Raw genomic sequence first — 27,867 nt, forward strand, 5'->3', positions numbered from 1 at the left:
GGAACGGGAGCTTCTTGCCCTGGATGTGCATCCCACAAATCTCCATCAACTGCAAGATGCTATCATGTCAATATGGGCCAACATTTCTAAAGAATGCTTTCAGCACCTTGTTGAATCAATGCCACGTAGAATTAAGACAGTTCTGAAGGCGAAAGGGGGTATTAGTATGGTGTTCCTAATAATCCTTTAGGTGAGTGTATATCATTTATAAGAAAAATGGGAATATTTTAAGGACCAACTCAGCAGATCTTCACCAGCACCATTTACTCTCAGCATTAGGAAAATATTGAATAAAAATTTCTCAAAGATATGAAAATATTGAAAATGAAATATTGTGCATAACAAAGACAAGCCTGTTTAACATCATGACAATTTCAGTAAAACACATTCCAACCCATAATATGAAAAAATTAAGACAGTACTCAAAATCGTCTGGAAACAATGATTAAAGAAAACAATATAGTACAATAAAAAAATATACGAATGTACAGCATAGTTCACCAATCACCTAAACAAGCTAAACTTTTAAAAGAGGTATGTAAATGTATTAAATCACATGAAAATGAACCCTGTATTTCCCTAATGTGAGTATAGTTATTGCTGTATATCTTCACTAGTGTTTTGTTAACCCTCACAGTGTTAAGTCTCTGTTTCTATAAAGCAAGTTATTTGGATTAAATATGGCTACACAGGGCGCCACCAAGGACAATTCTAAGGGCCCAGGCACTTTTGGGACCCCCAGAGATCATTTTTATCAGTAGTAATACAATAAAATTATAAATCTTATCTACTAATAAAACAAAGTTATGGCTTGTTTCTGCATTTCCGGCAAAATTATGGATGGCTAAATTGGCTTATAAAGTATGTTTGGTGCCAAATAAGTGTGGTAGGGGACCCAACCTCATGTTCTTTCATATGGCCCAAAATTGCTAGTGGCGCCCCTGTGGCTACACATCCACATTGTTCCCCGAGCTTATTAAAAATGATTTCATTTAATAAACAAACAGAAGACAGAGGGTCCACACCAGAAAAAGAAGTGAAAAATATCCTCGCTGTCCAACGGCAGAGTTAAACTGAATACGACCCTCCACAGCCGGATGAACTCTCTTCCTCTCTGTGATATAACTGGCAACAACTGATATATCCAGGTCACCTATGGAGCATACGCAGTATATGCAATAATGTATGACTGGCCTTTATATATGACAAGATATTCACTGTATTTCTGTATAGTATATGACTCACCGCTGTCGTGTTTTAACATCTGTTGTTTGATCATGGTGTAGTTGTCTCCTCCATCCACGAGGTAAGAAGGCATAGCAATTTTATAAACTTTTTTGGGAATAATTGGCTCATATCGAGGAACTCGACAGTCGGTGCAGAGAACCTTTGCACTTTTCAACCGCTGGCCGGAAGGCTTGGATAAATCATACACCAGCTGAAAACCTGCCAAGGAAACACATCATCTGAATTACTCAGATTGAAACTACACTTCCATGAATCCTGCTGTTTGCCAATAAAAAAATTAGTTTAATTTTTACAAGGTGTTTGGACATAAATGTGTGTTGGCAGACACAATAACCCTACAATAAATACAAATCCACCCACTTCTTTTTTAAATCCTGATTGAACCAAAGCAGATGCTGTTTTGATTCTCTTGTTAATGTGATGTCACACTGATAACAGCCACTGACTGACAGTCCTGCATTACCATAGTTTCTGCCCTCAGTTTCAGCCAGTTGTACACTGTCCTCCATATCTCAATAGTTAGATATTGTAAAATCTCAGAAAATATATTTAACCTAATAACATAAAACAGACTTCTGATCTGGTCCAATAAGCTTCAGATTACTCTAAAGAGGGAAAGAGTTTCAGTTGAAGTGGAATGCAGCCCCACTCAAGGGTTGACAGCAGCATGGGCGCCACATCCTCTTCTGTTTTTACTCCAAAGTTTACTTTCTTAAAGTGTCTATTTTTTTGTGTCGGCGATTGTAAACCAAACATCTAAAACTTTATTTATTTGCATCCTGTCGGTCGCACACACGGTCATCCATCTCTCCAGACACGAGGCATTTCATTGTGCTTCTTTCGAACGTGAAGCAGTAATTGCGTTCTGCAAACAAACACAAAGTATTGATAAGTTTACCGCACTCATTACTTACTAAATTTACCATGATTTAACTATAGTGGGGGAGAGCGGGGCACAACCTAAAGCTTTTAGGTTTTGGCTCAATCATTCAAAAAATATTTGAGTTTTATTAATTATATTTTTACACAAGCAACACACACATCTCTGCTACAAATGAACATTTGAAGTTTGTTTCTAGTACTTACCACTCTTGGAAAATTATGTTATAGGTGGGGTAAGTTGTAACACTTGCTAAAAATTAAGTTTGCAGGCAAATATTTCAATACTATTTTGTCTATATACTTGAAGTGGATATTGTTTATATATCTGTCTATAATAGACAGGCATCCACACTGTATTCATTCATCTAGCCCTTTTCTAACAATAATTCAATTATAAATGGATACAAATGTCTAAATATGTGAGGAAAAAGCAGCACAATTATGACAAAACACTTTTTTTTAATATGTGAGCCAGTCTGTAATAACCATACTACAGTTTCAAAATCAAATTCAGAGATAATGAGCACCAAAGTCTGATTTTAGCCATTTATTTCATTATGATTTCAATCTTTGACGTGACCTTATTCAATCAATATTAAATATATGAACAAAAATAAATTTTGACACACAATTTTTGATAAGACAGGCACATTTTATTTTGTTGGTCGCCAGCAATCATTCATGTGTAGCGTATTTAAAACAACGGCGAGAATTACGCTAACGTTAGCGGTTTTCATATCGTAAGTGCTGAGTGGTTAGTTGTAACACACCGCGTAACAATTAACCCCGCTGGGTCAAAATATTTTCAAGCCCACCAAAAAGTTGCTAAGACCTGCAGACATATTTCAAAACGATGCTATGTTTTAGTCAACAAGACACTGATTAATATGAAATAGCAGTGGATTTTGTATCTTACACATCCAACTTAGAAACCCCCCAAAAAACATATGATGAAAAAATATACGTGAATGCCACCAAAACACTTGTTTATAAAAACCTCTCTGGAAAAACAATATACATTTCCAATAATTTGCTTTTTGGCAGCGTGAGAAAAAAAATACCGGAAAAACAAAATCCTCAACCTTGTGCAACAATGTAAACAGTCCGTATTACAACTAACCTCGTGTTAGTTTTTGCCCAGCGCACCCCTATTTGTACCTTAACCACAGTAACCACAAATGTATTCACGATTGTCTCATTACAGTAACCAGTTTAATCATCATGTTTCTATGAAACATATGGTAATACAAATTGCATTGCATTTATCCAAAAACATGGTTGTTATACTTTTTCTGTAGTAAATATATATATATATATATATATATATATATATATATATATATATATATATATATATATATATATATATATATATATATATATATATATATATATATATATATATTATAATATGCAATTATCTATAAATGTTTTTGTTTTTTGTTTTTGAAAGCAGAGGATCTGTTCTTTCATTTGATATATTGTACGTTTATATATGTAAAGAATAACTTTTTCTGGAAGAACATTTTTGTGAAAATCATCTGGCTGGCAACTTTTTTGTTAAAAACGCTGACGGGAAATAGTTAAGCAACTGAACAAAGCACAAATGTCAGTGCAGGTCAAAACTGCTCAAGGGGGAAATAAACTTAACTGAAAGTAAAGGAGTGAGGAGCTGTAGCTCATTTGCATTTAAAGGTACAGACACAAAAAAGCAATTTTTTGCTTCCACCCAAATTGGGGCAGCATTTTGGACACGTTATAATAAATGATCTGTGGGGTATTTTGAGCTAAAACTTCACAGACACATTTGGGGCACACTTGAGACTTATATTACATCTTGTAAAAATGGGTGTAATAGCCGTTTAAGTTTAACGCCTGTTTGCCATGTTATGTGCAAACCCTGAGATTAAAGGGGACTGCATTCCACTTCAACTGAAACACATCTCCTCCTAAAACTCTTTCCCTCTTTAGAGTAATCTAAACCTTATTGGGCCAAATCAGAAGTCTGTTTTATGTTATTAGGTTAAAGTTCTGGCTGACAGACTCACAGCTGTGGATCCAAAAAACACACAGAGCTACAGAAATATTCAACACTGCAAAGACCAATCTGCATGTTATTGCGCAAGTATGTATGTTGCAAACGAAACTTTTTTTCCCTGTTCAGAGTATTTTCTAATGACACACTTCGTTTATGTTTGCATTTTTCTACTTTGCAACATTTTTGGTTTAACACAAACAGTTCAATTAAAGGCTCTGACGCCACCACACACACATATGGGAAAACATGCTGAAAGAACAAAAAAGTGTTTACCGTCTAACTTCCTAAAATGAAACAGACAGATTTTGTTGATTGTTTCATGCAGACAAATCTGGAAAACACTCGACACATCATGAATCAAGCTTTCCCAACATCAATGGCGCCTGGTGCTAAATTGATTTGGGGGTGCAAGAAACTATTTTTTACAAAAAACAAGTTTTACATTCAAAAACTTAACATATTTTTGCCAGACGTTTAGTGTCCTTATGCAAATCCCTCTGAGGGTGGCACTCTGAGGTTCTAAAATTATATATAGAAACCTTTCTTACATACATCATAATGTAGTTATTTTGTATTCGAATATGATACGAGTTGTGGAAAATTCAGGAGAAGTAAACAAAGTTTACATAAATTCTCAGAACAATTAAACAAAAGTAAGTGAATGCATTATGAACTGATATATTTAACAAAAACATAAAAATCTTTGGATGTTCTTCATTTGCAATTGGTTCTGATTATAAAATTAATATTTTGTAAATTCCTATTCATTTACAAAAAAAAATCACACGAGCATTTGGTTTGTACATTTACTTTTTTAATTATATTATAATTATATAATTTATTTTTATAATTTATTTATTTACCTTTACTAATTTATAATTTATTTAACACTTTTCCGATGTTGTTATTAGAACTTCTTTTATGAATGATTTTGTTACATTTGTGTGTTCTTGTGTAAATCTTGTGTGTAAAAAAGCACAGCTAATGCTGCAATGCTTTAAATTACCATGGTTTTATTATAGTAAAAGTGCAGTAAAAGGCTTGTAGGCGGATTGATCACCATTTGCATAACTAGTTTTACTACAAATACCATGTTAAACTATGGTTTTTGTAGCAAAATAGGTTTAAGGATTTATTTGTAGTAAAACCATGGTCGTAGTAAAATATTCACAAGGATCCACGTGTACACGACCCCTTGTTAAAGAAGAACAGGAGAGATCCATAAGCATAGGTATCAGGTTGGGTCGATCTGTACCCAGCTCTTATATTTCGTTTTTCTGCCGAAGTTATCTTCACAAACGGACATTAAAGGAGATTTCCCAGAATAAGTTGGTGATTAAAGGTGCAGTGTGTAATTATTAGAAGGATCTCTTGACAGAAATGCAAAATAATATACAAAACTGGGGTGTATAAAGACATTTTTATGATGAACCGTTATGTTTTTATTACCTTAGAATGAAACATTTTTATCTACATACACATTACATGGATGTCACCATTTTGTGCCGCCATGTTTCTACAGTAGCCCTTAATGGACAAACTTTTTTTGCCAAGTTGTCTCCGTCACTTACACGTTTTTCCGATGGAGGCTACCATAGCTTCTTCTATGCGTTTCAAAAGTTATGGGTGAGCAGTGGACTGAGCCGTTGGTTGCAATTCGCAACCTCACCACTGAATTCCGCTAAAATGTACACACTGCACCTTTAAGCGAAGACTGTGACCGTGATTGTCACGTAGTGAAAATTGCGCCTCTATCTCTCAGTCCTGAATTTGGCAGTTTGGGCAACACATAAATTGGCCATCTTGGATCAGATTTGAAGACGCTGATTGTCTAAGTGTTATGTTACATCATAATGGGGTGGTTTCCTGGACTGAAATGAGCTTGAGCCAGGACTAGGCCTAGTTTTAACACACATTCCTTACTAAAAACATTACTGCGTGTGTTTGGACAGCTCTTACATTTATTTTTGTCTAGCACTAGTCTAATACCTGTCCGGGAATATGACATAAAATGAATACGCAATTGGCTAAACTTCTACAAAGACCCGCCTCCTGTTGGCAATTTCTCGATTGCCCACACAGCTGAACTTGAAATGTGCAGACGAACGAATTTCTATCATCTCACATATAAATATTTTGTGTGTGTGTGGTCCAGGGATGGCAGTGCCCTCTATTGACCAGCTGCCACTTCCAAACATACTACAAGAATTTACTAGATATACAAAAATCCAAGGCACTCGAGTGAGAAAAATATTAAAAAGCCTTTAATACACAGGGCTACATACAAAATTAAAAGGTAGATCTACGCGTTTCGGCTTACGCCTTCATCAGGATACACATGCATTGATACACAGCGCTCTACTTAAATAGTTATCACGAGCAGCTGGATAATAGATGGGAGTGGCCATCATTCATTCAAATGCAGACAATCCAATCAATATATATCCACATTTCAAATCACACTCAAATGTAAATTAAGTAAATAAACAAGATACTAAGTATTTAAAAGAAAATACCAAAAGAGGAAAAAATCAATTTCATCATTTACAACACAACAGAGATGTAAATAAATAAACAAAAAAATTTTTACAAAAAAGGCAAAAAGTCAATTTCTTCATTAACACCAGGAAACTCCATACTCTTAAGTGTATAGATCCAAAACGTTTCTCTTTGTAGAAGCCGCTTTAATCTATTTCCCCCTCTTATTGTACAGGGGATGGATTCAATGCCAATAACTTTTAAAGAAGACTCACAGGTATGACCTGCCTCAATATAATGTCTCGCCATGGGGTACAGCACGTTTTTTGTCCGGATCGCATACTTATGCTCTGCAACCCTTAACCGTAATTTCCTTTTTGTTTGACCAATACTACAAGAATGAATGTTTTAAACCCAAAGACCTCAAAACCAGCAGCAGACTATAAAACTCACAAACCCACAAAACATCTGTCAGCTTCAGACCAGCACTCCTCAATCTGAGTTAAAAACATCATTGAAGCTCACAAAAACTGCCTATATTGGGAAATGAAAAATATACCAAAAAAAATTGCCATTTCATTGCACCCTAAAGAAAAATATGAAAGTCTGGCGGAGTCTATATAGAGTAGACACAACAAAAACAGGCTTTTCTTTGGTTTATGTGGACAGAGGTTTTGGGAATACTGCATGTCAAACAATCTGCTTTATAGACCATTTCAAAAGATGTAAACACTACTGGTCCAGAAACACTTCCTGTTTCAGTTTGTGACTGTTTTTTTATTATTTCACATATATCGTTATCTTTAAGATGTTTGTTTAACTTTTTGATTCAGTTGTATAGACCGTTTCAACAGTAACAACATAAACAAGCGGCTGTCGCGGGCTGCACGTAACTTCCGGTAAACTCCGCTAAGAATAAATAACATCAAAGTTCTTTAAACATAGTTTATTTATATAACAAGCAAAAAAACAACACATAGATTACATAGGAAACCAAAACATTTGTTATTTTCGACGAGGCATTTGTTCAAGAGATCAGTTTAGCAACTAGTCAGACCATTAAAAAAACGAAACCGGAAGTAAGGTTCGGAACCAGACGTGTATCACGTGCGTCCGATGAAACCGTCTATATGTTCTGTTGGTTGTATTTTATTTAAGCGTTTATCTAGTGTTAAAAAAACTGAAACAGGAAGTGCTTCTGGACCAGTTTTGTTTACATCTTTTGAAATGGCCTATAGAAACTTTTCATCTAGAAGTGTATGAAATTTCCTTTAAAGAATAAAATATAGTTGGGCCATATATATTGTTTCATTTCATAATATTATGTCTGAATATTAAAGAAAAGCAGCCAATTAAAGCCCAGAACAGATGTGAACTCATTCGATATGGTTTCAGATTAATCTCAGGATGAGACCTTGACATGCCACCACAAGAATCATTTTACAAATTCTTTGCAAAGGGTGATCACACTTTAGATGATAAAATATAACAAAGTTTGCATTTATTTTGGATGCTTTTAATCACAGTTAAACTCCAACACTATCAGAAGGAAAGGTCCTCTTTAAAAAGTACATAAAGAGTGCATATTAGTACCTCAAAAGTACATATTGTATATATACCTTTATACAACAGTTCTTTCTGGTTCTCGAATCTGATTGGCTAAGACCTATGCGATATTGTGCTGATATCGGCACTGTAACCGCTTCACCTTTCGTATCATTCCGCCACCTAGTGAATGGAGGTCCTAAGCAGGCTCATCTCTGAATGGAAAAACACAGACGCGCTGTTTTGAATCACTCTCCGTTTGTCTCATTAGTTTACTAGCTCATAAATCAGTCTGTGAATCCCCAATCGGAAGTTATTCCGTCAAAGATCAGCGCTCTTGGATGTTACGTTACAGTTAATGGGAGAAATGTCTTGTCACATCGTGTGGACAATTAACACGATTGGGGAGGAATATAAGAGGAATATAAACACCCGTTTTTTTTCTGGAGCTATATTTCTTATCAGAACGCGAAAACACCGTGGAACTGCAGGTAAGCACTGCAGCTTTTAAATGTGGACATTGATCATTTACTTTATCGTGACGTGACTATTAAAACATGTTATGAGATATCGCCACTGGTATATTTATAAGCAGCATGCAAAAACATCTCTCTGACACTTATAAAAAACGTTTTATATAGTACTGACAAGAACAAAGTTTAATAATAATAATCGAGTGCTCGTATCACGTTAAGAAAGCAATAGTAACGTTATACAAGTAGTTTTATTAACTTTTACCTCGCGCCAAAACAATAACAAACACAAAAGACACTAAATATGAATAAAAAAACAAGTACTAGTTTGATCATGACACCAAATACTGCTGATTTGATCTCATTTTGACGATCATAAACAAACAAGGCCAACATGAGAGCCAGGGTATCTCTGTCAGAGATGTAGCCCAGAGAGGGCGGTGGTCAGCGGGGCGAGTGAACACTGATGTCCGCTCATGCTTTGGTTCTCATTCGTACCGAATCTCACTAAGCAAACGTTCAAACAGGCGCTATCTTTACTAATCGACTGTAGATTTAAATATAATACATATACATTCTCGACTGAACTAATCTTAAAACTACACTTTGTGACCAAGAAATTGTAATATTTAAAAACGGCGAATCCGTCCATTGAGTTAATATGAGATTCAAAGCAGCCGAAAGTGTTACCTGTCATTCTGGCCGCCCTCAAATCTGTGGCGGAAGAAGTAGTTCTCAAACAAAGAGGCTTTTAAAATAACTCCGTTGTTGTTTTCTAGTTTTCGTTTTTCAAACGTGTGCCGTCGAACTGTTGTATAAAAGCAATATCGCTCTCGGAGTCGTGTGATATAGCTCTATATCATCACGGCTGTGATTGCCTCCGGCACTCGGCCTGCGGCCTCGTGCCTCTGGCCTAATCACAGCCGTGATGATATAGAGCTATATCACACTCCTACTCGAGCGATATTGCTTAAGTATCTAAATGGTACATATTAGGAGCTTTTAACCATCTCAGTGACAGCTTTTGTACCATTTTATTTCTGAGAGCTTAGTTATATTGTTTTGATGAGTTTATTATTATTGTAAAATGTGAATAAATATATGTGTGCAGACTTTGGACTGTTACTGTACTGTATGTGATCGCTTCAAAAAGTGTGTATGTAATTTATGTGCAACACTACATTAAACTGTCTGTGATATTTATAGTATGACTTCCAGAAACACTCTTCATTGCAGGCAACATCACGTCATCTTCTAGCCTGAGAAGAAAACATCTGGCATTTCAAAGACACCACTGATCATTTCAGTGAAACTACCAAACAAATCAAATCTAGATTTGATTAAATCCAGTGCTTACTTCTGATCTTACGTTTGATTTGTAAGGCCCTAGCATATACCAAGTGTTTTTTGCTAGTTTCAGCACGGCACAGTTATCATTTTCATGTTCAGTGTCACGTTGTTTAAACAGCAAATGCATTTGCGCCCATTTGTGCGCATTGTTGGCACGTTGCTATTTTAAGGCAACTACAATAGATTACGCCATTGACCAACTAAAACCTTGTCTTAAGTCTAAAGTCAATGGCGCATCACTGTTTTTGTTTTTTAAAGAGCGCGTTAGTAATACGCGCCTATAAACGGGATGACAACGTGCGTTTGCTTATTACACACATGGACAGCAACGTTTCTAAATATAAAAATTAAAGGATTAAAGCTTAAAAGATTATTATTGAGTTTTTTTGGACATAAATGAGGACCGATTACGAGATGTTAGAAGCAGTAAAGAGCTGCTTTACCTGTAGCCTGGTAAGTAATTGGATGTTTTGCTATAAGAAAATGATATTACACAGCGCCCGAAAATAGTCCCCTTGGTAACTTTCAATAGCAGGGCAGTGCGTAATTTTTATCACGCCTGCGGCAGCCATGTTACGGCAGCAAAGTCCTTGATTATTACGCCATGATGAGAGTATAGTTCCTAAACCATATCTGCCTAGAAAATCACAACTTTTTATTTCCGTTGGTTCTTAGTACACGATGTAACTACAGAAGAGTCAAGTTTTAAATAAGAAAAATATCGAAACTCTTTGGTTATTTTTCAGCGCGATGCTAATGGTCTAATCAGATTCAATGGATTATGCTAAGCTAGGCTAAAAGTGATACCGCCAGACCCGGAGATCAGCTGAATGGATTCCAAAACGGTAAAAATCAAATGTTTAACTCTAGGGGAGCTGGAAAATGAGCATATTTTCAAAAAAAGGTGAAGTGTCCCTTTAAGCCTGAACCCGGAGTACTCCCCCTCTCTTTAGGATAGATGAAACTAACTGAGAGTGAGGTGATGGGGTGGAGAAGGGATGCTGCAATAAAGTAGTTAAATAAACTTAGTTAAACAAAAATAAGTACAGCGAAATTACAATTTTTAAGGTGTGTTTGCTTGACCAGCCAATAGTTCAAGTTTATCAAAAATAATCTGTTTAAATAACTTAAAAGGCAGAAATGTTACAGGAACTCCAAATATTTACATTTCTTCAACAAATTAAGTTCACACAGAGTTTACAGTGCATCAAGGTGCCTTGCTCAAGGACACCTCAGTAAAAAAGACTCAAATTGGCGACCTTCGGATTACAACCCTGAATCTCTAAACATTAGGCCACGAGTAGTGCACAGGGATGCTCACTTTCATTTGACAATGCTCACTTTCATTTCATTTCACCCACAAAATGACATTTTTAAGCACTCAAAACACTGCACAGTGAGGATCTTCTGGAAAAGTCAGTTGTAACTATCTGACAGTTTCTCGGTCTCAGATTGAAAAGGAGAGACGAAAATGACCGAAAAGAGTGACGGCTACAACACCACATTTAAAACGTTTGACGAATTCCAGTCATGCCATTAGAAACAAAAACCTTGAGCAATAATGGAAGTAAACTTCTAATCACTGTGAGGAACACCAAGTTACAAAACATCCTCATTTTAGTGCATCAACTGAGCTAAAGGCATCAAACGACCATCTCTTTATGACATGCAACAACAAAGTAGGAACTCAGCGCTTAGCGCGGAAAAACCGCCGAGCTCCGGCTTTCAGGGCGGAAAAAACCCGCTAGCTGCTGGCTGATTTGAAAAACGCTGAGCTTCCATTGGAAACAATTGAAAACATGCGTCGGCCACAGACGTAAAAGCTTTGGTGTGCACGCCCCTAGTAGCCTACCTAAATAAAGTTTTCATATGTGTCTCTCACTCAGTTTGCAAGTGTAATTGTGTTACTATGGTTACCAGTGTTTATAGTAGCGGATTAATTTCTAACTGTAATCAAACTGACTGGAACTACCTAACAGTTTTAATGCACACCTTCCAGCCAATCAGAATCGAGTATTTAAACAGACCATGGTATAATTTCAAATAATTTAAAGAAGCGGGGTCAATTTTTTATTACATCTATAACTAGAAGGAAGTATAGAAAAAGTTTTTAATTCATCAAAATGTTTTGATATTTTACCAAGCCAGTTAGATTTTCCAGTTTTGTTGATTGATTGACTTGAATGAAGACTTGATGAAGACCGCACAAGCAAAGCAAACATTGTCAAAATCCATAAAATCCCAGAAATCATTATACAGTGTCTTGCATTTGTGCAATAAAGGAAATGCTTAAAAAAAGTAAAATATAATCAGTTATAGACGGTTTCATCAGACGCACGTGATACACGTCTGGATCCAAACTTTTCTTCCGGTTTCGTTTTTTTAATGGTCTGACTAGTTGCTAAACTGATCTCTTGAACAAATTCCTCGTCGAAAATAACAAATGTTTTGGTTTCCTAGGTAATCTATTTGTTGTTTTTTTGCTTGTTATATAAATAAACTACGTTTAAAGTACTTTGTGGTTATTTATTATTAGCAGAGTTTACCAGAAGTTACGTGCGGACTGCGACAGCCGCTTGTTTATGTTGTTACTGCTGAAACCATCTATAATATAAAAAAGTGATCAAGATTGTCATACTGTAACAAAGACAGCTGTTTGCTATGGTGAAATAAATCCTCCTGACAGTGTGATCGTGACTTCAATGCAAATCTGAGCTGGATGTATGTAATCCTACTTATTACACGACTACTTGCCACATGAGTAAATGTTTTATGTAATATATTTATTTTGTCAAGATGACTCACAGTACCCAGATGACGATTAGTTTTAAGGTAGTTGTTATCTGGGAATGACAAACCTAGGAATATCGCCACTGGCCAATCAAAATCAAGCAGTCCAGAGTGCCATTTAATATACAAAGCATCAGTAGAGAGACAGTAGAGAGACAGAGGTGTGGTTACCTGACACCTGTAGAAACTCGCCGGTGTTTCCTCCGTACCTGCGGACCGAGTGCTCAAAGACCTCTCGCAGTGTAGATCCATTCATCTGAACCAGATCAAAGGTTCCTCCAAACGGTAACACGGAGATCAGATCTTCCATCGTGATTGAACCTGTCAATAAAACCTACTTTAATTCTCCAGGCGATATTATTCATAAAGCGTAAAGTGGAGAGAAGTCTGTGCTATAACTTTATACCATTCCTGCTTCTCTCATCAATCGGTGATCGAATGCCTCCAGCGTTGAGAATGCAAGAGCTTACATGGTTCCACTGCATTTCATCTGCATATTTAATATTATTATGGACCTGAAAAACAAACACAAAGGTTGTCGTTCAGGGCCAAAGAGAATATACGACCAAATTTTAGTTACATACTAGTTCAGTCGATTGTGGAAACATGGAAACAATAGCCTCTTTCACACAGTAATTCCGGTAAATCACCATGAATTTACCAGAATGAATTTACCAATAAATACAAAAATGTGCTGTTCACACACGCAGTGACGTTCCGTCTATTTACCAGTAAGACATCATTCACACATCAGTATCAAAATACTGAATATTCGGTGAGGAGGCCGCGAGCTCAGTGTTGTATTTGTAAACAATCAACGTCGTTCATATCCACGGTCCGTATTTTGTTGTTTTCACGTCTGTGGTAAACGTTGACGGTCGCGAAGTTGCTCGTGACCAAACAACATTGCATTAGGCGACGTCAAACCGAAAATGCGTCCAAAGTACTTCACGGAGGGCGTGCTAAGGACGTCGGCAATTCGGCAAGTATATGGTAAGCTGTTTTAAACAACTTTAGTGAAGAAATGTGGACGTTAACTTCAGGTGTGCTCGACTTTCAAGCAGCGTGTGTGTGAAACGTTCGTAAACACTGCGGGGGTAAAGGCGGCATCTGTTTTAAAACGTTATGACTGGCCCAAAGCTGTCAGCGCGGTCTGACGTCGCCGTTCGAAATGCTCACCCCCCACTGTACAACCATCGGGATTTTCCCATGAAAGTGGAGTAATCCTTAAAGGAGTGCTGACCTTGGTCTCAACCCCTCAAAGTCTTGATTTGGTCTCACTCCAGGTTTAGGTGGTCTTGATTACAACACTCTGATTTTTATGATTTATGTGAACTGTTTCCTTTGGCAGATCAGACTGCTATAGAGTCCAACAGCACTCTTGCTTGTGTTACGGTATATTCCCATAACATTACAGTTAGCTCTCTCCAGTTATTACTGTCCTACTAATCATAAACACTTTCGACTGATGTACAGCAGGCACATATTTTGACATGACACATAATGCACATGGTTCACATGACGCATCGAACACATATTTGGAATTCACGCCCCTTGGAAGAGAAGACACCGGCCGCCACTATTTAAACAAACAATAAGCTTTTTCACTTTAAACTATTTATTAACTATTCACTCACCATGGCGTCACAGATCAGGTTTCCCAAATTACATTCGCGAAAGCGACATTCCTCAAAAGTTCCATTGAGAAAGACTAGAGTTTGTCCTACATATTGTGAGGAGTAATTGGCCAGATTCTTTTTCCAGGATTCCACTTCAGCCTGAATGCTTGGATCTAACAAAGACATTTCTGGTATGAATAGGCTGAATCTAATACAGTTCACAAATTGTAACTACAAAAATGCTTTAAATAACCAATAAAAACTGATATCCACTGAAGTACACTAAAATAATATACTGTACAGTACCAGTGTCCTGTAATACTGTGCACTACAGAATATAACAGCTAGGGAAAAACCCACAATTTCAAACACATTAAAGGTGCAGTGTGTAAATTTTAGCAGCATCTTTTTTTATTTTTATTTAACCTTTATTTTACCAGGTAGGCACGTTGAGAACAATTTCTCATTTAAAACGGCGACCTGGCCAAGATAAAGTGCCGAGTGCAAACAACAAATAGTTACACATAAATAACAAGACAAATTTACAAAAAGACAATACAATGTACAAACATTCGTAAAAACTACACATCATTGCATAAGCCCCAGATGATAAATGGCTACCACAAATAAGTAATCAGAGTTAAAATGACAAGCAGTAACATACAAACAACATGATAAAAGCCAATACTGAGGTAGCGTAGTACAGCAAAATATAAAGTGACAGTACAAATTAACACGAACAGCTATGAGTCAGTAGGTTAGAAATTAATCGTTTGAAAGTAATCAGAGGGACCAAAGATTCAAGCTTCAAAGATTTTTGTAACTCATTCCAGTCATTAACTGCAGAAAACTGGAAGGAGAGACGACCGAAAGAAGTACGAGCTTTTGTGGCAGCCAAAGAGATAAACCTTCTTGAACGAAGATTTATAGAAGGAGTGGCTATAGTAATTAAAGACCTTAAATAAAGTGGAGTTTTGCCCAGAAGAGTTTTATAGATAAAACAATACCAGTGTATTTGTCGTCGAATATGAAGCGAGGGCCATCCAACTAATGCGTAAAGATTGCAGTGATGAGTGCTATATGGGGCATTAGTAACAAAACGGATAGCACAGTGGTACAGTACATCCAATTTCCTGAGAGAAATGTTTGAGGCAGATCTGTAAATCACATCACCGTAATCTAATAGAGGAAGGATGGTCATTTTCACAAGAGCATGTTTAGCAGAGATGGTAAAGGAGGCCTTGTTACGAAAAAGAAAGCCAATCCTAGATTTTATTTTAGATTGAAGATGATTAATATGGGTTTGGAAAGAAAGTGATGAGTCTAGCCAGATCCCTAGATACTTATAATTACTAACCCATTCTAAAACAAACCCATCAAGGGTAGTGATGTTAATTGGACAGATAGGTGATGAAAGCGATCGTTTGAAGATCATACATTTAGTTTTACTAGAATTTAAAAGCAATTGAAGGCCACAAAAAGAATGCTGAATACTATTAAAGCTCGCTTGAAGATTTTGTAATGTAGTGCTTAGAGAAGGGCCAGACGTATAAAGAATAGTGTCATCTGCATATAGGTGTATCATAGAGTTACCTGCGGCAAGGGCAACGTCATTAATATATATAGAGAAAAGGGTCGGCCCGAGGATTGAACCCTGCGGAACCCCCATAGAAACAGCCAGAAGACTAGATAACAGGCCCTCAGATTTAACACACTGCAAACGTTCCGAAAAGTAATTTGTAAACCATGCAAGACAATTATTGGAGAAACCCAAACTCTTCAGCCTACTAAGAAGAATGGTATGGTTAACAGAATCAAAGGCCTTGGCCAGGTCAATAAAAACTGCTGCACAGTAATGTTTTTGATCAATGGCACGTATAATATCATTTAGAACTTTAAGAGTGGCTGAAGTGCACCCATGGCCAGCTCGAAAGCCAGACTGCATATCAGAAAAACTACGATGAGATTCTAAATGAGTGATGATCTGTGTATTGACCAGGCGTTCAAAGACCTTTGAGAGACAAGGCAAAATGGAAATGGGCCTGTAACAATTTGGGTCGAGCGTGTCCCCTCCTTTAAATAAAGGAATCACTGCGGCAACTTTCCAGTCTTTTGGAATTTCAGACGAGTCAAGGGAGAGGTTAAAAATACTGGTGATAGGCGAAGCAATAATTGAAGCAGACAATTTTAGAAAAAATGATCCAAATTATCTAATCCAGCTGATTTAAGGGGATCTAGATTTTGCAGTTCCCTCAAAACATCAGCTATCTGAATATGGGTAAAAGAAAAAGATAAAGAGGACGAGCATGGTAATGCAAGGGATGATGTACTAGTAGTTGAGAAAGGAGTTGCCAGATGAAAAGCAGACCCAGCCATAGCAAAATGCTTATTAAAATTTTCAACTATGGTGGGCTTGTCAGTAGTAACAAAATTTTGTGTTCTTAGAGCAGTGGGTAACTGTGCAGTGGAGTTCGTATTTTCCATAGACTTTATTGTATCCCAAAACTTTTTAGAGTTAGTACCGCAAGAAACAAATTTCTGTCTATAATAGTTAGCCTTAGCATTCCTGACCGCTTGTGTGTACCGATTTCTGATTTCTTTAAAAAGCTGTAGCTCAAGTGAGTTTTTTGTAGAAATTGCTGCACGCCAAAAGGGAGTTCTTTTTTGGCTTAGAGCGGCTAACTCTGAAGTGAACCAAGGACTATATCTGCTCTTAGTTCTAAATTTTTTAAGAGGGGCATGTTTATTTAAAATATCAAGGAAGGCATTTTTTAAAAATATCCAGGCATCCTCCACAGATGGAATAAGATCAATATCCTTCCAAGATACTTGGGCTAAATCACGTAAAAAAGCTTGCTCATGGAAATGTTTTAAGGAACGTTTAATAGTGATAAGGGGAGGCCTTTTAACTACAGACTTATTCCGGACACAAGCTATAAGACAGTGATCGCTAATATCCTGGCTGTAAACTGCAGATGTAAATTTAAAAGGTGAATTAGTTAAAACAATATCTATAAGGGTGCCCTTGTCAGTAGACTTTAAGTTATATCTTGTAGGTTCTTTGATAATTTGAGTAAGGTTTAAAGCGTCAAACTTAGATAACAAATTGTTAGAGACATTAAGCATGTCCAAATTCAAGTCCCCCAACAATATAAACTCTGAAGATAGATAAGGAGCAATCAATTCACAAAGTGTCTAGGGCACAACTGGGGGCAGAGGGTGGTCTATAGCAGGCAGCAATAATAAAAGATTTATTTCTAGAGAGATGTATTTTTAAAAGTAGAAGTTCAAATTGTTTAGGTATTGACCTAGATAAAAGAACAGAGCACTGCAAGTTCTCTTTACACAAAAGAATGACGCCCCCACCCCCGGTGGACCGATCTTGACGCGAAAGAGTAACACTAGGACGAGACACTTCTGAGTTTTTGATGGTTTTCTTAAGCCACGAGTCCGAAACAGCTAAAATGTCGGGGTTAGCCGAGTGCGCAAGAGCAGTTAGTAAGTCTAATTTGTGGTGAGGTTGCGAATTGCAACCAGCAGCTCAGTCCACTGCTCACCCCTCGCTTTTGAAACGCATGGTAGCAACCACCCGAAAAACATGTCATCAACGGAGACAACTTAGTAAAAAAGTTTGTTAAGGCCTTCTGTAGAAACATGGCGGCACAAAATGGCGACTTCCACGTAAGGGGACCCGCAGAGTATGTAGATAAAAATGTCGCATTCTAAGGGAATAAAATCATAATGGTTCATTATAAAAGGGTCTTTATACACCACTGATAATATAATTTTATATATTATTTTGCATTTCTGTCAAGAGATCCTTCTAAAAATTACACACTGCACCTTTAAAAATCCTTTTAACACAGTTTTACATTGTAGGTAAATTCATTGATTATATATTAAAAATGCATTTCTCTATGTAAGAAATGGGAGCTTTAATTTTGAAAATATATCTACAGTACATTTAGGCCCTTCAAACTATTTCCTCACCTGGCAATATAGACTCATTCAGAAGAATTGGATTGCCTGAAGACTTCACCAAATTTCCTTTCGAATCAAAGGTCACTTTTAGGTATCCTAGATACTTTCCAAAAGCAAAGGCCTGGACCACAGGAACCTGACGGCCGTCCTCAGAGTCTACCATTAATGGGTACGGCCCTGCAGGAACCTCTGAGGAGGGTGGAGTTCCTAAACAAATAAGCACACAATAAATAAACAAAAAAAAAGAGGTTCTATACACGATTCTTACGTATGAATACATTTCACTGAACATGAGAATAATTCAATTAAGTTTTATATCAACAAATGCATCTGTTTTTAAATGTTTTTTTTTTTAAATGCTACCTCACAGATTTATTGTATATGATGACTCTGTACCTGTGGATATGGTCAGATGAGAAACATTTTTAAGTAATGCTAAAAAAAATCATGACGCTGTCCAAGTGCTGAAACGTGAGGAGAGCCGTTTGTAAATTCTCCTGTTTGTTACAAATAAAGTATTTTTAGAGTACAAACCTTATCTTACATACTTGTAAATTATTTTTTGCCTTACATTTAAAGCAATTAAAAGCCTGCTTTTTTACTTCCATGACTAAAAGAAAACGATTTTTAAAGGTTTTAATAAAAAAATAACAATTTCAATACAAGTGAAAAACAACACAATTATTTAACATAAATCTTAAACTGGGGATCTTCTTCCTCCGCTTAGTTTTTCAGTTTACAAAGTCCGTCATCTAAATAGGGATTAGACATAGCACCAGCGCAACTGGCTTTTAAAGGGGATGAGAGCTGAGACTCTCATTGGTTTACTGCACGTTACGCCCAAAATACTCCCATTACAATAGGACCAACCCTTTTCGACCATGCGCTCGGCGCACAAACCATTTTTCCCGTCGTTAAATTAGCAAAAGTGGCATTGGACACACCCAATTAGACGTTGCGCTGTGTGCTTTAGACAATGTGCTTAGATCTTTAAAATAGGGCCCTTAAAGTCTAACATTAAATGCATGTTTTTCATGTATCCTTCTTTAAATACTTTAGTGAGTTAATAAGAATATGGGTTACACTCATATATAATTATCACTATTAACTGGTTAGTTATTAGCATAATATTACTACAATATTGGATGTTTAATTAATACTGTAAAAGCACATATTAATGCCCGATTCTGCAAAACCTTATTCTACATCCTTAATTTTACCCAAATCCTATCAATACTTAAACTTAACAACTACTAAGTATTTTGATGCAGTAATTAGGACTATGTTGAGGCAAAGTTAATAGTTAGTTAATAGTGAGAATTGGACCTTAAAAAGTGTTGTAATTATGTACCTTCATATTATTTATTCGAGCCGTTTTTAAGACTATCTTTATTATCATTTACTAAATATGATTTAGAAAGTAATTAGTAATTAATTGTTAGATGCTGGTACTTATTACTTAATTATTATATAGTTACTAGTAACACATTTCACATTTTTGAATCAGAAAAGTAAAAACGATAATTCCAAACTATTGATTAGTTGGAAACAGTTTTTAAGGTTATGTGGCTATGTTTATGCAACCGGCCACAGATGTTTATTGGGGTTAAAGGAATAGTCTACTCATTTTCAATATTAAAATATGTTATTTAGGGCTGGAACGACGCGTCGATTACGTCGATTACGTCGATTACGTAATTACGTCGATTTGCCGGAAATGCGTCGATGCGTCGCATTGTTTACGTTTTCAAATGAAGGCGGCTTCAGCTCCGACCGGATAATACAAGTGTTATACCAAACAGCCAGAACGTGATCAAAAGTGTGGGAATACTTTAAGCAGAGACCAAATAAAATGCATACTGTGTAAAACTGAAATGGCATACCACAGCAGCGCAACATCTGTGCATGATCATCTTAAAAGAAAACAACCTGGAGCTCTCCGACCTCAGAATGACGCGACGGCAGCGTAAGTATTTGAATTTTTACAGTAAGTTTTTATACAACAATAGAATCAATGCAGGCATATATGGTGCTTAATACAGCTGTGTTTACATCTTAGTTTAATACAAGCTGCGAGACGCCTGACAGACACGACATTGCATCGCGTCTGGGCAGTATGTTGAAACAGTAAATAAAGAGCGGGACATGTTTAACTTTTTATATTAAGAAGTTATGAAATAATAAGTTACTGTGTTACACTGAGATAGGCATGTGCCCGCGTGCACTGAAAGCCAGCTGGCAGCGCGGAGTTCCCATAGCTTATTTTTTTGCTATGTGCGCAGATATTATAAAAGCTCGTCTCGTTTGGTATTCCTGACATGCGTTTATTTAAAGTAACAGCAGCGTAAACGCCGTTTATAAAATATTAGAAGATCATGCTAACTAAATTTGTATTTACCCGAGACTTAAGAAAAGTTAAATGTTAAAGTTGATGCTAAATGAGAATGCAGTAACGTTGCTACTGATAGTAATAATATTAACAGTAATAATATGAATCACAATGAACTTATTTTTACTTCAGTCTGAACTAATGCTGAGTAAATGCATGTACTAATCATAAACTAATGAAGAGTCATCATTAAGTACAACATGACATGTTTTTTAGTTAATGTAGTAATAAACAATGATTTCATGTGAGTCATTTTGTAGTTAATGATGACTCTTCATTAGTTTATGATTAGCTCTAGGGCTGGAACAATAAAGAGCGGGACATGTTTTTATATTAATAAGGAGTTATTATTCAGTTTGATTTATTTTTATTTTACTTCTTTAATATTAATATATTTTATTTGTTTAAGGTGAATAATGCCCCTTTTGCACTGTTTATGTTAGGCTGAATTAATGTTGGACTTGTTTTTATGTGATTTGTTATATTTTCCTTGGCACTGGCACTGTTTGTGTATTTGTTTAATTGAGAAAATGCTTCAATAAAATGTTGGCATTAATAGCAGATGTTACATTTATTATTTGTAAAAAAAATCTTTAGACTATTCGATTAATCGAAAAAATAATCGATAGACTAATCGGTTGAAAAATAGTCGAAATTTGCAGCTCTAATGTTATTACCTTAACTAAGAATTGTTGATACATCCCTCTATCATCTGTGTGCGTGCACGTAAGCGCTGGAGCGCGCTGCGACGCTTCGATAGCATTTAGCTTAGCCCGATTCATTCAGTGGTACCAATCAGAGATAAAGTTAGAAGTGACCAAACACATCAACGTTTTTCCTATTTAAGCCGAGTAGTTATACGAGCAAGTTTGGTGGTACAAAATAAAACGTAGCGCTTATCTAAGCGGATTTAAAAGAGGAACTATATTTTATGGCGTAATAGCACTTTTGGGAGTACTTCGACTCGGCGCAGTAACACCCTCCCTCTCCCATTATAAGAATGAGAAGGGGAGCAGACATTTCAGGTGAGTCGAAGATAAATCCATTTTTTAACATTTTTGTCAAAACATGTTTATTATTATGTTATCATGTTATTATTTTGTTTTATGGTGCTACTTAGCTGTATTTTTTAAGTTATGAAGGTTTAAATGAAAACAAACCAACTGCAGTTGCATTGAAATTAATTGGAATGCACAACCAAAAAACGAGATTTCTGAACAATTAAAAAAACGGTGGTTATCTCGTTTTGCAACAAAACTCTTCATTTATAGTTATGTGATACTGTTAAATAGCGTCAACTGATATATTATTTATCTGCATGGCTTACGGCTAATGTTAGCGCTCTAGCCTGCCTGCTCTGCTGCACACTGTCGTTGGTAACAGTATATTTTAAAGTACTTTTAAAACTTTGATAAATCCTTGCTCATTGTACGTATCCTTTTTTTTTATAGATGGATGTACGATTTATTTTTTTAAGACGTCAGAAGTAAGAAGGTGAGAATAGTTACTTAGGCAGCTTATGTTTTGTCCATATGCATTTCTATGAAATTCGCAATGATTTCACCTCAGAAATAAATTGATAGACAGTTATAAAATGTGAATCCTCAATCTCTTACATTAAAATATCCTTATGTGTGATAATTGTCAGTGCAAATAGGGAGAGTGGAGGGTGGAGAGAGAGAGAGAGAGAGAGAGAGAGAGAGAGAGAGAGAGAGAGAGAGAGAGCGAGTATCATTCATTTGATAAATATAACCAGTAACCACACACTCATCCTTGAAAAAGTTTTGAATTAATTAACCTCTGTAAAAAGCACCTGTAATGTCTGTTTTACAAATACAAATGCTATCCAAATGCCTTTTCTTTAGGTGTTTTTGAACAGCACACAGTTATTTATTTTGCATTGTATGATCTTACAAAGTTATCCAGAGTAAAACTTTCACAAAAATCTTCCATTCTGTTAAGCTTGAGAAAAACTACATCTGAGAAGTAAAATATGAGATAATTTCCATTCCTTTAAATAATTTAGCAATTATTTCAGAAAATAATTAAGTTATTCAATATTATGATTGACCTATGGCAAGTATTCCTGTTATAAAAAACATGAGAGCACCTTAACATTGCCAATTTACAACATCAAACAGCATCTAAATTTGTATTCATATTCATACAGTGACGTATATACCTGTGTATAAGAATGTATTGGTGTGACCTCCAATCACAACATCCACTCCTCGAACCTTCTTTGCAATCTTTTGGTCCACAATAAATCCAGAATGTCCAAGTGCAATGATTTTATTAACACCCAACGTGGTGAGTTTATCCACTTCAGTTTGAAGAGCAGCTACTTCATCCTCAAAAGAAAGATGAGGACCTGTAAGATCATAAAGATTCAATTTAATTAGTTTCTAAAGCATGTTTCACATTGTGCATTGTTGCAAAAACAACTTACAGAAAATATGTCTTTGCATGAAAGCCATATAAACAGGAAGAAAAACAGGAAAAAATTACGAAATTGCAATAATATAACTAGATATAAAAGTTTGTCAGAACAAACAAATTGATGCTGGTTTGATAAAGCCAGCCCAGGCCTGAACATTTTACATGGTTTAAGTCTAGTCTAGTAATCTAGCTGGCATGTTTTAGTATAAAGTTAACATGATTTAAAGTTATCATGATTTTTTGAAGCTAACATTATGTTACCATGCATTAGCATGACGTTTACATGATTTAACATGATGCTAATGTGGTTTAGCATGAAGCTAACATGATTTAGTATGAAGCTAGAAAGATGCTAACATGATTTAACAAAGTTAGCATGATGTTAACATGATTAAACATGATGCTAGTTAATATGATGCTAGTATGATTTAGAATGATGTTAGCATGATTGAGCATGGAATTAACATGATGCTTACATGATTTATCATGAAGCTAGCATGATTTATGAAGTTAGCATGATGTTAGCACGAAGCTTTCATGATTTATGAAGCTTGGATGATTTAGCATGAAGTTAACATGATGCTAATATGATTTAGCATGAAGCTAGCTTGACTAAACATGAAGTTAAAATTATGTTAAAATGATATAACATGAAGCTAACATAATGCTAGCTTGACTAAACATGAAGTTAACATTATGTTAAAATGATATAACATGAAGCTAACATAATGCTAGCTTGACTAAACATGAAGTTAACATTATGTTAAAATGATATAACATGAAGCTTACATAATGCTAACATGATTTAACATGAAGCTAGCATGATTAAAAGACCCAACCCTGTGTCTCTACATGTCAGGATCCTGCCATAAGAGTCTTGTTTTATATTTATGTTTTATCATGATCTCAGGGTTCTGACAGCCTCATGTTCTATGTGAAGGTTCATGGCCTTGTATATTGGGTCATGTGCCTCTGGTGTCTCGTTCCCCGCCCCCTTGTTCACCCTGTTACTTATTCATTATCAGTTTATCCCATTCACCTGTGCTGCCGTAGTTATCTTGTTTAGTTTCCCCTATTTAATCTCCTCTTGTCTCTTGTCTTGTGCTGGTTCATTGTGTTCAGATGTGTTATGATATGTAGTCTTCATTGTTTATTCAGTTTAATGTTTCATCAGAGTCTTGTCAATAATGTTTTGTCAGTGTTTTGTAATATCATGTTTAATGTAGTTTTGCCCCCACGTGGGCTTTTGCGTTCTGTGTTTTATGTATTAAGAAATGTTTATTGTTTACTTCCCCGATATCGTCTGCGCTTGGGTTCTCTCGTCCTCTGTATCCCTGACACTACAATGTTCTGATGCAGATATATAAGGCTTTGTGAATTCTGTTGCTAGGGTACTGTCTTTGGTTGCTAGGGAGTGGCTTGGTAGTGACCAATGATGATACTCCATATGCTGGTTGCCAGAATGAATGGTATAAACGAACCCCTGTGTCTCTATGACATTTAGATTTATAGATATATCTGTTTTTGTTTTGGTTGCTAGGGTGCTCAATTAGGCGCGCATTCACTGCTCAACAAACAGTGCTATATAAGCGTTGTTGCAAGTTTCCTAAGGCATACATATACATTTATTTACACTACATTTGTGTTCTAACCGCTTTCTTAGACGCCATTTTTTTTTTCAACTCGAACAGGCTCAACCAATCACATTCCCCATGCGCCTATACACATAGAATTGTGGGACAAGATCTCAGGAGTCAGGAGGTAAACCTAACATTGGATTTGGACATGCCTCGATGTCTTCCTGTCTTGGAAAGTTGCCGCAGAAGGCAGCAATTTAGACTTTTATTACTACATACCTCTTTCATATTGCTAACTGCCTGACTCTTCCCTGGACTATTATAATCCTTTGTTTCCGTTGTCGTCTACTATCAAGTTTTAAAAAGTGTTTTTGTTATCTGTGTGTTTGTGTGGAGTTGCCATCTGTAATTATCATCTGTACTACTGTTATCATCACCATTCATCCTGCCACATATCTACATCACCTGTTTTGTGTTGCTTGTTTAAATAAACATCACCTTGGTTGTATCTCCATGTCATTCCCCTCTGTTTACCATAACACAATATTATATACTTACAGTAACAGAGAATCAATTCTTGACTGGCCCACCATCTACAGAATGGGCATACAGACTTGTCCCATATGGAAACTGGAGCTAAATTCTGTGTTAACCGAGATAATATAATCCAGCCTTTTTAAAAATTGATATTATCTTGACACTTTAAGTATAAAACAAAAAAAATAACTAATTGTTGTCCTACAATATGTTTTGTACAGTTTTTCATGTGCTGTCCTGACCTTTATAAAAATTTTCTCATAAACTTTTATCTTGCTTAAAGGGGACAGAGAATGAAAAACCATTTTTACCTTGTCTTTGTTAAATAATGGTAGTCTACCCACATTCACAAACATACAAAAAGTACTAGACATGCTAAACATCTCAGTCTCATAGAAATTCCTCTTTTAGAAATGTCAGCCAGAAAACAGCCCAATCTGAAAAACTGATGCTTATGACATCACAGCCATCTAACTGCCCCTCCACTTTAAAATAATTGGCTACATTTTTTGAGTGGCAGCAAAGTCAGCCAATCAGTAATGAGATTGCAAGTTAAGCCAGTAGGGGGAGCCAAATAGGTGCAAAACCACTTGTTTAAAATCCCCCATTTTTTTAGGAAGCTTCTAAAAAAACATTTTGTCTACATGTCACATCACAGAACAAGGATAAATACTCCGTTCAATCATTCTATGTCACCTTTAAATCATTGATTTTCATCTAATATGTAGTTTTACCTAACTGACTGATAAAACACATGGCCGTGCATTCCAAAACACTGCTGCTCTGCTTGCTGCTTTGCTTGCACGTCAAACGCATCCCAACTGCATTCTGTCAATTAAAACATGCCATACAGTACATACCCAAACAGCACCCAGAACACAGAGTTAACCTACACCCAGAACACCGAGTTAACCTACACCCAGAACACCGAGTTAACCTACACCCAGAACACCGTTTTAACCAAAATAACAAAGTTGAACATTATGCAGTGACAGAAAAAGTGAGAGCAGAACCACTTATCCAATGTGCCCGTGCTTTCTTGGATGTTTGTTAAGTTTTAAAATGACATCATTTCCTATAATCTTTTAGACTGCATACAATAGATAATACATATAACAGTACTTTTTATATATTCACATTTGCCTATACTCTACTAATTAATTGCATTATTGATATTGACTTTAGTTATAATTTCTGTCAAATATTGGGGTTAACCCTGTATAACAGGTTAAGTTCTATAGTCTTGTGTGTTTGTATATGTAATTTAAGTTTGACTGCAGTGCTTTTAAAGATGATTAAATATCAGTAAAATATTTTGGTTTGGCAAGTCCATCTTTAAATCTTACTACATTCTAACATTTGGTTAACATTTTATAATTCTGTCAAATACTTAGGGTTTAACATTATAACATTGCTTAAGTCTTGTGTGTATGTATAGTACTGCAAAAGTCTTAGTCTGCCAGAATTAGATTTGTTGTTTTTACAATGTTACAGTGATCATATATTGTCTCAGTCTCTTTAATAGAATACATCCAGAAAATACAGGAAATGTGATGTAGTATTAAAAACTGTATAAAAAATGTAAACTGATGTGTCAAGTTTTTAGGGTAAACTCCCCTTCCACTTGAGCAATAGCAGGAAACTGCAGGATCTAACTGAAATTAAATCCTAATTTATAATTTTAAGGAAATTAATCTTTTTACGTGATTCTGCTCAAAAACGCTCAAGATGTGTTTAGTGCCAAGAGAGGTCACATAAACACCGTCAATCCCTAAAGAAGACAATTAGTCCTGAAAATGTATTTTTAATATTTTGTACATATTTCATGTATTTTCTGTTTGTATCTTAATAAAATAGATTGAAAAATAAATATGAATGGACATTAAAACTTCTAAAACAATAAGTCTGGTTGTGGTGACCTAATGCTGCGTTTACACCAACCGCGGCAGAGACGTGAAGCGCGAGTGATTTCAATGTGAAGACACGTTGACGTGCGTCTGCAGGTCCTGCGGCGTGGATGAGGCATTTGGCGCGGCGCAGAAGACGCGTTTCCGCCTCATTCGCGCGAATTGAGCGTTGTGCGCGCAAATGGTGCTTTTTGTGAATTCTGTGTTTGACGCGAATTGGCATCAGTCATCTTGCAAACAGACAATCGCATAGCACTTGCCCCTCCCACAAGAAGCGGATTTTGCCTCTGATGTGCGTCAAATGCTTGCTTTTTTAGCGCGTCTTCCGCTCTACATGCGCAAATGCATTCAAACTGTTCAAGCGGCAAACTAGGCGGCGTAGACACAACTTTGATGCCTGAAACGCGGTTGGTGTAAACGCACCATAAGACTTTTGCACAGTAGCCTACTACTTTATTTAAGTTTGACTGTTGTAACTGTGATATTTAAGTACAAGCATAAAGTCTAATAAGCATTCATATTTATTGAGTGAGTAGGTATTTTTATTGCCAATTTAATATTTTTGATCTAGTTTAACATACAAAAGGTACTTTGCTACAACACATTTTTAGCTT

The 27,867-nt window shown here is 36.1% G+C and overlaps 1 protein-coding gene across 1 annotated transcript in view; it reads right to left on the reverse strand.

Moving 5' to 3' along the window:
• Positions 1-245: 245 nt before the first annotated feature.
• The window catches only part of nt5e (5'-nucleotidase, ecto (CD73)), a 44,745-nt gene continuing 17,123 nt past the window's right edge, over positions 246-27,867 (reverse strand). The window contains exons 3-9 of the mRNA XM_055185324.2: positions 22,976-23,164; positions 18,414-18,611; positions 14,442-14,596; positions 13,211-13,319; positions 12,976-13,125; positions 1,246-1,446; positions 246-1,153 (exon numbers count right to left, since the gene is read on the reverse strand). Of these exons, the coding sequence (XP_055041299.2) occupies positions 993-1,153; positions 1,246-1,446; positions 12,976-13,125; positions 13,211-13,319; positions 14,442-14,596; positions 18,414-18,611; positions 22,976-23,164 (1,163 nt within the window). The 3' untranslated portion in view covers positions 246-992. The remainder of the gene's footprint in view (positions 1,154-1,245; positions 1,447-12,975; positions 13,126-13,210; positions 13,320-14,441; positions 14,597-18,413; positions 18,612-22,975; positions 23,165-27,867) is intronic.

The sequence above is a fragment of the Misgurnus anguillicaudatus genome, chromosome 18 (genome assembly GCF_027580225.2).
Source record: "Misgurnus anguillicaudatus chromosome 18, ASM2758022v2, whole genome shotgun sequence".
Classification (NCBI taxonomy): Eukaryota; Metazoa; Chordata; class Actinopteri; order Cypriniformes; family Cobitidae; genus Misgurnus; species Misgurnus anguillicaudatus.